General features: G+C 38.1%; 1 protein-coding gene across 3 annotated transcripts in view; it reads right to left on the bottom strand.

Annotated features, from left to right (window-relative positions):
* Positions 1-5,117: 5,117 nt before the first annotated feature.
* Positions 5,118-9,896, bottom strand: part of mapkapk3 (MAPK activated protein kinase 3) — a 32,237-nt gene continuing 27,458 nt past the window's right edge. For 2 of the 3 annotated variants that reach the window (XM_014019312.1, XM_014019314.1), the window contains 2 exons: positions 9,734-9,814; positions 5,118-5,849 (listed from right to left, as the gene is read on the bottom strand). In XM_014019312.1, the coding sequence (XP_013874766.1) occupies positions 5,694-5,849; positions 9,734-9,814 (237 nt within the window). In that variant the 3' untranslated portion in view covers positions 5,118-5,693. The remainder of the gene's footprint in view (positions 5,850-9,733; positions 9,815-9,896) is intronic. The other variant, XM_014019313.1, reaches the window with a different exon arrangement.

Genomic DNA, 9,896 nt, shown 5'->3' with positions numbered 1-9,896 from the left:
GCTATCTCATAATTATGAGATAGCGAAGTCATAATTATGAGATACAAGTTTTATTTATTTTTTATCAGGGTGGCATAAATGGGCTTCCATATAACCCCCCTTAGTGTGAAGTTTGTTTTGTTTTACATCTTGACAATTAAATCTGATTATAAATTATTTTGTTCATTTTAAAAATATATAACTAAATTATAAAACAGAGTTTATGTTGAGTGTTGACATTAGTGTAAAAACTGAAACAGTCTTTAAGCTAAAACTACATAAAAGCTAAAAGTAGCAAAATGGTAGCAAAAAGTTAACAATAGCAAAATTCCAGAATACACCAACGTGTTTGATAAAAGCTAGAAAAAGCTAGTTAAAAGAAATAAAAAGCTAATTAAAAGCTAATCAGTGGCAAAAACCAAGCTAAATGCTAAAAGTAGCAAAAGGCAAGATAAAAGCTCAAAGTAGCTAAATGCTAATAAATGCACCAAAGGTTTGCTCAAAGCTAATTAGCAGGCAAGTCAAAATAAAAAAAAAAGTTGGCTAAATGCTAAAGGTAGCAAAAGGGTAGCCACAAAGCAAAATGCTACTGTAGCTWTGAACTGAAAGATGGAGATCTATCACAGGAAGACAAAAATAGAAAAAGTATGGTAGAGCCAATTTTAAAGAAAACAATGTTTTTGAAGAATCTTTATGTAGGGAAAACATTTGTAAATAATACAAAACATATTTGAAAAGTAGGTATAAAAGATACAAATACTAAAAATCAATACACTCACATTTTGAATAAACTGAACATTTAAATGCATGGCAAAAAGAATGTAAAGTATTCACGTACACATGATGTACACATTACCACAGTATTTAACAAAAACCAAGCCTGGAACTACATTCAGCAGGAACAAGTTAAAGTGTGTATGTAGTTTAGTTTAGAGGAAATCCAGACAACTAACCAAGCTGTGATCATCTTTATTTTGGCTGAAACATTGCACCATTTGGATTGTGTTTGTTCCTGTTGTTCTGTTGCAGATTTGCTGGTGTGCTTTGACCTATTGACCTGACCCAGTTCAGGAAAGATCAGGGGTCAGACCGTTGGTCTCTGACTCTGAGATTTACATGTTATTGGTCCACAGAGGGTTTCATGATCAGCTCAGTGACTGCACGGTATCTGTGGCAGTCAAAACAAGTCCAGACCATCAGCCTCCACCATCGTGCCTCAGAGCTAAAATAAGGTGTTCTGATATGATTTGTGCTCCAGTTCTTGTGTTTTACATGTTGGACAAACAATTCACACACTTTTAACACAAAATTTCAATGATAAAAATTCTTTATTACTTTCTTTTTTACTTTTTTCTCTGACCTGTCCTCTTCAGCCTTGTGTTTACGCACATCTGGATGCTTCAGTCTTTGTTTAAAAAATAAAGAGACCGTACAGGGAGAAAGTTTGTTTTTTGTTTCTTTGTTTTTGTTACTATGACCATATTTGCAGTTTTGATTGTTACAACATAAAGCTTAGCACCAGAGAGACGTAYGACTGGGAAAAGTCCTTGTCTTTCCAGGAAGTGCTCATCTGGAAGAACCGGATTTTATTTTTTTATTTTTGTTGTCCTTATCACAAARAACTGTAAGTGTTCACACCAAGAAACAGAACAGAAATTAAATCATGGAAAACTGAAGGTAAAGTACCCACACAGTCTGGTACAAGTTAAATGTATAGCTGTGGCTGTTGGTTGACTTGTTTTTTAATAACATGAAGTAAATATGCTCCCACAGGAGAAGCAGACGCATGGTGACTTGCGGCTCCATGACCTCCTGCATCATGTGATCYTCTCTGTTAGGACTTGAATCCTCGACATCATTTCTCACAGTAATAATATCCTTCAGAACATTTACCGTCTCCGCCCCTCCGCCTTACCTTTTATTTGCTAGACTAGTTCACAATCTTGTTTTGACCATTTTAATGATCTTCTTGTCAGTCTTTCTAAATTCCTTTATAAACTTCATCTGATTCAGAATTCATCAGCTTGTATCATCCCTCCTTCAAGCATTTCACCATAATGAGACCGTTAAAAACATTCAATTCAAAGGATCTTAGAGAGAAAAGACTCATGGAGGTCAGACAGCACATGGTTTGCATGACAGAAATGACACATAAGAGTTAGCGCTCTTTGATGACCCTCAAAACATTCCTCCCAAAAGGCCAAACTGATCAGTGTCTCCACTCGTGACACTCCTCACGTAGCCTCCCTCCAAACTGTGTGTAACATACCAGTCCGACTGGTCTGCTGGGGCTTTGTCTTTGAGATTAAAACGTTTAAATGTTCACGCAGGATTAACGTGGAGAACAAACTGAACCAGCACCGCTCGACAGAGAGTTTCAGAGACGAAAAGAGGAAAATGCAATTTTACCAGGGATAACTGTTTAACAAAGTGTTAAACAGAAGTTCCTTTAAGTCTTTTTCAGGTCTGGATTACAAATATATTATGGAAAACATTTCATAAACAGATAAAAATACTTCAAGACAACTTCCTGTTTTAGATGTTTGTAATTTTTTGAAATTGTTTGCCAGGTGAAGCAACCGAAATGTGGCAACAAAGTTTCGTTTTGTAAAAAAAACAAAAAAACGTTGCATGCATTTAATTTAAAACATGGACATTTCTTGTTTTTTCATGCTTTGTGAACTAAAAAGTGTGCTATGTACTGTAAATGGTAATTGTTAAAACACAAAACATTATATTTATTACCACAAAAAGTAAGGAAATCAGTGTTRGATTAATTCTTTTGTGTAACAAAGCATCTTGGCAATAAATCGTATACACCTGATTTTCATCAATAGCAACAGCAAAATAAGCTGACAGAGAAGATTTGACTATTTGTTTGTCCGTGCAACCCACACTGCTCATCCCACAAATACATGTTCCTTACAAATGTGGCACCATTTTAAAGGGAAATTAACAGGCTTTCCAACGGTACACGATTTATTGCCAAGAAGCATTGTTACAACAAAGAAATAACCTACCAAACACAAATATCCTTATTTTTTGTGCCAAGTTTATATATTTATTGACATTTTAAAGCTGAGAGTCACCACTGAAGCTGCTGTTTCTGTTTTACCCCAAAATTTAACACTTTTTTTATACTAATCTCATGCTGCTTTAAAAAGACTTGAGTAGTCATATAATTAGGATCAGGAAATTATTGCAAAATCCACATTTTACTTTATTCTCCCATGAGCTGTAATCCACCTTTTAATGTACAGTTTGCAAACTTATTCATCCGTTTCAATTTAGACAAGTTGTCTTCAAAACAAACAAACATCCAGAAATTAAAGTCTGGAAAAGTTTGGATTTTTAACTTTGGAAACGTACAGGAACTTTGAGATTAAAAGACTATAAACGCCAGTGGTTCAGGGGGAGTGGAACACGACTTTATAAAGTTTAAAAACCTCGTCATGCTACATGATCACGAGTCATGACTTAATCATCATGACGAAGCTTTTCTCGACAAAACTGAAGAAATCTGACCAGTGTTGCTTCATTATAAAACAATTCATTCATGATTGCAAAAGGTTTGGCCTTACTCTGAGAGCTTCTACCTTATTCTCCTCAATGAAACATCAGAAAGGTCTCCTGATGCATCTCAGTACTCCCACCACCCACTGGAACACAAGTTAGGAGTGATCAGGACTCTGTACCACAGAGCAGACAGTGTCCCTACAAACCCAGGAGCCAGGSAGAAAGAGAAATCACACACACGACAGGCCCTGGAGCAGTRTGGTTATCCTGACTGGGCTTTCCTGAAAGCAGACAGGAAACAGACAGGATTCCATGCAACCTTCAGGTGAAAATGAAGACCCCAAACTCAGACCCAAACCAGTGGTTATTCCGTATGTTGCGGGTGTTTCGGAGAAACTGAGACGTTTATTTTCTAAACATGATGTCCCAGTAGCTTTCAAACCCCAAAACACATTACGGCAAAGGCTGGTTCACCCCAAAGATCCGGTGCCCCGGCACAAACAGAGCAATATTGTATATGCTGTTAAGTGCCAGGAGGACTGCGACCAGTTATACATCGGGGAAACAAAGCAACCACTGTTCARAAGAATGTCCCAACACAGACGAGCTACATCTAATGGCCAGAACTCTGCAGTTTTCACTCATTTACAGGCCAGCGGTCACTCTTTCAGAGATGAGGATGTTCTCATTCTTGATAGAGAGGAACGTTGGTTTGAGAGAGGAGTAAAAGAAGCCATTTTTGTAAAGAAAGACCGTCCATCATTAAACAGAGGTGGAGGCCTCCGTTTTCAGTTGTCCCCCTCCTACAGTGCTGCTATTGCCAGTATCACTCCACCCCCTGTTAACAATAGGTGTTAATTAGGTGTCAACGATAGCCATGTGATGTGAGTATCAGTCACAYGGAGGCAGGGCTTAAAAGCCTGAATTTTGCCTGAAACTCTCAGACTGAAGAAGTCTCTTGGAGGAGAGACGAAACGTTTCATTAGAGAAGAACCCGTCCAGAAGACCTATACAATTTTTTTCTTTTTGATCAGAAAGGTCAGTGTGGAACTACATCGTCATCCTTTTCTTCCAGCTGGGAAGCCAAAAAGGATTTTTACGTTGTGTAAACGCTGCAGAATCATGTGCTGAAAGTGGGGGAAAGGTTCTGTTCATCTCAACATAACATTGTTGCTCTTTTAGAGTCGGGTGGCACCTCAGATGGCTGCATCCCAAAAACAGTGCCTCACCGCTATTTATATCAGCCGAACAAAGCTGGAAGGGCTCGATTACAAAGGCCTCCAGGTTCAAAGTAGCCTACACAGAAACACTCATGATTTACCTTAAGTTTAATGTGAAACCACATGAATCTCTCAAAAAAAAAACCAAATAATAATAATAATAATAAAATAAAAAAATAAAACCCCAAAGTGCAGTTTTGCTTCTGCTTTGCTGTGACAGTAAGCTGTTTGGCTCCGCCCCCCAGCCACACACAATCTGTTTTCTTAACAATATGTCACAACTGTTTATGACACATCTGTTGACCCACCATGTCTTGCATGAAGCGTTCCGGCCTGCCTCACATTGCTCCATTTATTGAAAACAAAAGAGTTCTGCAAAAAAATAATAAATCTCAATCGACATGAGTGTGATGCCTTTTTTTTTATTGTCACTTCAGTAAAAATCTCTTCCTCTTCAGGTCAGTGTGAAGGCTACATTTAATGAGAAAACTGTGATTGAGTCCTGAAAGGAGAGCTGCAGAAAGGCAACAATAAGACAACAGAAGCAACAAAGTGTGTTTCACAGTCCGTCCATCGTTGGGCTCTTTCTCTTATTATGGCTGGTCTGCGCACTTAATTACAAAGATTTATGTTGTAGGAAATCCAGCATTCAGATCCACAAACAATACTTCACGTCTGCACACAGACACTCTTATAAAGGAGCTAATTCTAAACAAAAAAACAAAAACCTCACAGATAAAAAGGATGAAAATGCTCACAGTGAGCAGAGCTGCTGGTTTCTACTACTGACTGCTAAAAACAAAAAGTGCAGATTTGCTACTGGTGTTCCTTTTTCATGTGCAGTGTCTCAGAAGTTCAGAGCAGCCCTCTAAAATCACTTCATCCTACGAAATATAAACTCTTCCTTCTTATCCACAGACGCTCGTCTTCGTCGCGGGTGGAGCTCGGCGAGGTCTCCCACACGACGTCTTCCTCAGCTCACTGGCTTTGGCAGACCGTGGAGCCGCTCTTGCCCCCCGCGGCGGCCTTCTTCCGCCTCTTGTTGAGGAGAGGGTTGCTGGACGTGTCCAGGTCCTTGATCTTCACCTGGTCGTAGTCCACGCGCATGGTCGCTAAAGCGCTGGTCATCTCCTCCTGTGGAAGACAAGAYGGAGGAGGAGGAGTCAGATGAGCTGAAATTATACTCACTGAGGTCACAATAATCTGAAACATCATGTGTTGAAAGGTCATGTGATACATATCACAACACAGGGTCATGATATGATATATCGTGATGTATTGCGATACTGTAAGCAAGGTGATATATTGACATTTTTTTCCCCAAAAAACTAAAAAAAAAACTAGTTTAGAGAGCACACCATGCATAAATTCAGTTTTTTATACAATCAGAAGAACACTAAACTGAGAACTGCATTAGAATTTCACATTTCTTCTTACAAAATCCATCCATTAAGACTTAATTAAAAATCAATAAAACTTTTGAGAACCAACACAGGAAATAAAATGATGATGTTTCAATGTATCGATATTTTCTTACACCCTTATTCAGCAGCACCACATGTTCACACAGTGGTGATTTCATCAGTCATTTAGACACAGCCCAGAACGACACAGTGTGTAGTGAAGAGTCCCCTACCTGTGTCCAGAGGGCAAATGAGAAATACACAAAACAGTGATCCTCACATTGTGTGCAGTGTGGTATAAAGTACCACAAAGTGAGACTTGAGTAAAAGTACAAGTATCTTACCAAAAAAAAATTACTTTGGTAAAAGTTAAAGTCTCCTTTAGGAATATTACTTGAGTAAAAGTCTTAAAGTATCTGATACTTCTTGTACTTAAGTATTAAAAGTACAAGTATTGATTTAAAATGAGCAGTTAGATTTTCTGTAATGACATTTATTAGGTGACCTCTAAAAAAAAACTGCAGAAACGACTGTTGTATTAAAAATAATTAATTTATGTTAAATTTAGGATGCACTAGTCTAGCTGTTTCAGTTTATATACATATATCAAGGCTGCACAAACATTTTCTCTAAAATGAAAATCTATCAGAGAGCTGCAGCCAAATGCAATAATATAATTCATGAAATACAAATACTTCTTACAGTACTTTTATTTTAATGATTATGTCCTGCTGGAGTGTGACATGATTTGTTTCTGTACAAACTAATACAGTATCAGAATTTTATATATTTGTACTTTTCATTCAATCACAATTTAATTCACTCTAGGAGGCACAGTTTATATGGACAATATTTATTTTTTATAAGCTGGAATGAAAACAAGCAAAGATGAAATAAACAACTTTCAACTTCTTGCCTTTTTTTAAAAATGTAAGAAGTAGAAGTCAAAAGTAGGCTGAAAAATTATTACTCAAGTAAAGTACAGACACCCCCAAAATTTTACTTAAGTACAGTAACAATGTATTTGTACTTAGTTACTTTACAACTCAGATTGGGTGGTCTGTCTTTTGTGACTGAAACCTTCACACCAGGTGTGGGTGCCCTAATGAGCCCACTGACACCAACACCGGACCACTGTCACATCTGTTCAGCCCACATGTCAGTGATTTCAGACTAAAACAACCTGACCTGGTCCAAACGCAGAGTGTTTATCTCACTCCATCAAGTTCTGCTATTGTCTAATTCAGAGGCCTTCAACCCTGTTCCTACTGACACACTGCCCTTTAGAAATGAACGAGTCGCCAGGCTTCAGCAAACCTGATGACATGTTTTCTAGGGGTGCACCAAAAAATAAATCCATTCACATCACAATCATGATTCTCATTTACAACAATTCAGAATCGATTTAAAAAGAAATAAGACAAATCCAATGACTCCATTTTGTTCTGGAAAGTATGCATGAGAAAGCACCAAAAYAAAGAGGAAGCTACAAAAATGGGGGGGAAAGAGAGTGAGATTTAACCTGCCCCGTCTTTCCTGAAGGCAAACATTTGGGCTCATTTTGTTTTTTTACCACATGAGTCCGAGTTTGATATGAGCTTCACTGTGTGCAGGGTTTACAAAATGAAGATGAAGCACTTTGAGAACATGACAAATGGGCTCACGTTATCAGTTTTGACTGAAAAATTAATCCTGAATCAAATCGAGGCCTTAAAAATCAGAATTGAATCGAATCATGAGATAGGAAAATATTCCCACTCCTAATTCATTCTGAGTAGATAATTTATTGTGTGAATCAGGGAAAGAGCTAAAACATGCAGGACAGTGGGTCACGAGGAACAGGGTGGGAGACCTCGGATCTAAAGCATCTATGAAGCCGGGTACACGCCAGACGAAGCAGCCAGTTCTCATGCAAAGTCTATGGTGGACATGCGTCTAGGAGCAGTGCCCGAATTTCTTTGCTATTTGGGCAGGTGAACAAGCTGCCGTATGCGGGGGGCTGTAGTGGCAAAGAGGTCAAAAACATGGAAGTAAACTGTGCCATTTTTTTCCTGCAGTTATCACAGGACTTGCAGTTTAACCACAGACTAAGACCAGTAGCAAACTTAGCACTTCATGAAGACAGATCGTGCCAACCTCTGATTATAGCTCTTTACTCTGTTTATTTATGCAGCCAGCGCTTCTCAGGAAGATTGAAAGTTTAAAAATTAAGACTTGACAAAATAAAATTTAAGACCTTGGATGAAAATCTGGGCATTTTAAGACTTTTTTAGGCCTAAAATTTAGATTTTCAAAATTTTGACCTTTTTTTAAGACCCTGCATGAACCCTGATTACAGCCAAATCAAACTTCTGGATACGTAACTCTTTTTTTATCAGCACGTGTGTAAAACTCATTAATACAGCAGTGAATTATGTTTTTTGCTCACAGCTGTAAATTATCTATATCACTTGAGCATTTCTTTAAATTTAGCAACAAGATAAAAAGGTTCTCAAAGATTACTTCAAGACTTTAAACTGATAAAATTGCTTTTTTTCCCCTCATTATTTTAGTGACATTTTTAAGCTAATGGAAAGAACACTAAAAAAATATTTTCAAATGTAACAAACCATTTGTTTAGGAGCTGCAGCTTTTGCACCATTATTCACTGAATAATTTGCACAGTGAAAACTAAGCAAAGGAGGACACAGCAGTGGGACAAATTAGTCTGAGACCATTTCTGCCTGCTGGGTGAAAGGTCACGTCTCTTGGAGCTGAAGTCAGAGGAAACTGGATCCAAAGCACAGACACACTTCTCATTTGGCAGTAGGAAGCCAAAAATAATAAATACTTCAACTCACAACGATTGGAGCTTTTTTTTTTGTCAATTAGAAAAAAAAAATCAAATTGCAAAACACTTTGTTGTTGCAACACAGTTGGCAGCACATTGTGTGCGTATCATTTTAAAAACTAGTCTTTTCATTGCTTATCACTCCAGACATGCATGCTTGGTTGTTGTGAAGGAATGTGCAATCCTAATCATCATCTACAGCCCCTGCAACAATATATCACCACACACTGGAGACATGTAGTTCAATCTACGTGGAGTTAACCCCACGGTGACTCGTTGAAAGTAAACAGTTTTATTTCTTTGTAAAAAAAAAAAAAGGGAGGAAAAAGCCTCTCTGGGTTTAAGTGATGAATGTTTAAAAGGCTCATATTACAGACTGTAACTACTTCTACCATCTAGTGGCATGTGAGCAAKCCTCAGTGACTTACTGTAAAATATAAACCTGAATTAGGTTTGTTTACACAGTGAWGGCAGTTTAAATCAGGATTAAAAGGACACTAGATTGAAATGAAACATTTGTTTTCAGGTATTTGAGGGTTTCATGTAACGTAATGTTTCAATTTGGGATCAAAATGGTAAAAAAAGCAAAAAAAAGATTAGTAAATTGGGGGTAAAAGAGGTAAACTTTGCTGTTCTGTACAAACATTTTGACTCATACTGGATTAAAAATAAGCAGGCGTGTCCCCTTTAATACAAGGGACAGCCCAAGGTCAGAGGAGCAGGTCAGTAACAGGTTGTAATGAGAGCTGGTGACCAGAKGGGGGCAGTGTTGTGCTTCACCTGACCTTCACGTCGTCCCACAGCTCCCTCTCTTCATTCAGGACACGGGTGGTGTGAAGTGGAGTGGAGGGAACCACCATGGACTGCTGCAGAGCGGTAACACACACACACACACACACACACACACACACACACACACACACACACACACACACACACACACACACA

The sequence above is a fragment of the Austrofundulus limnaeus genome, unplaced genomic scaffold, assembly GCF_001266775.1.
Source record: "Austrofundulus limnaeus strain Quisiro unplaced genomic scaffold, Austrofundulus_limnaeus-1.0 Scaffold216, whole genome shotgun sequence".
Lineage (NCBI taxonomy): Eukaryota > Metazoa > Chordata > Actinopteri > Cyprinodontiformes > Rivulidae > Austrofundulus > Austrofundulus limnaeus.
This window is presented reverse-complemented; position numbering and strand designations above follow the sequence as displayed.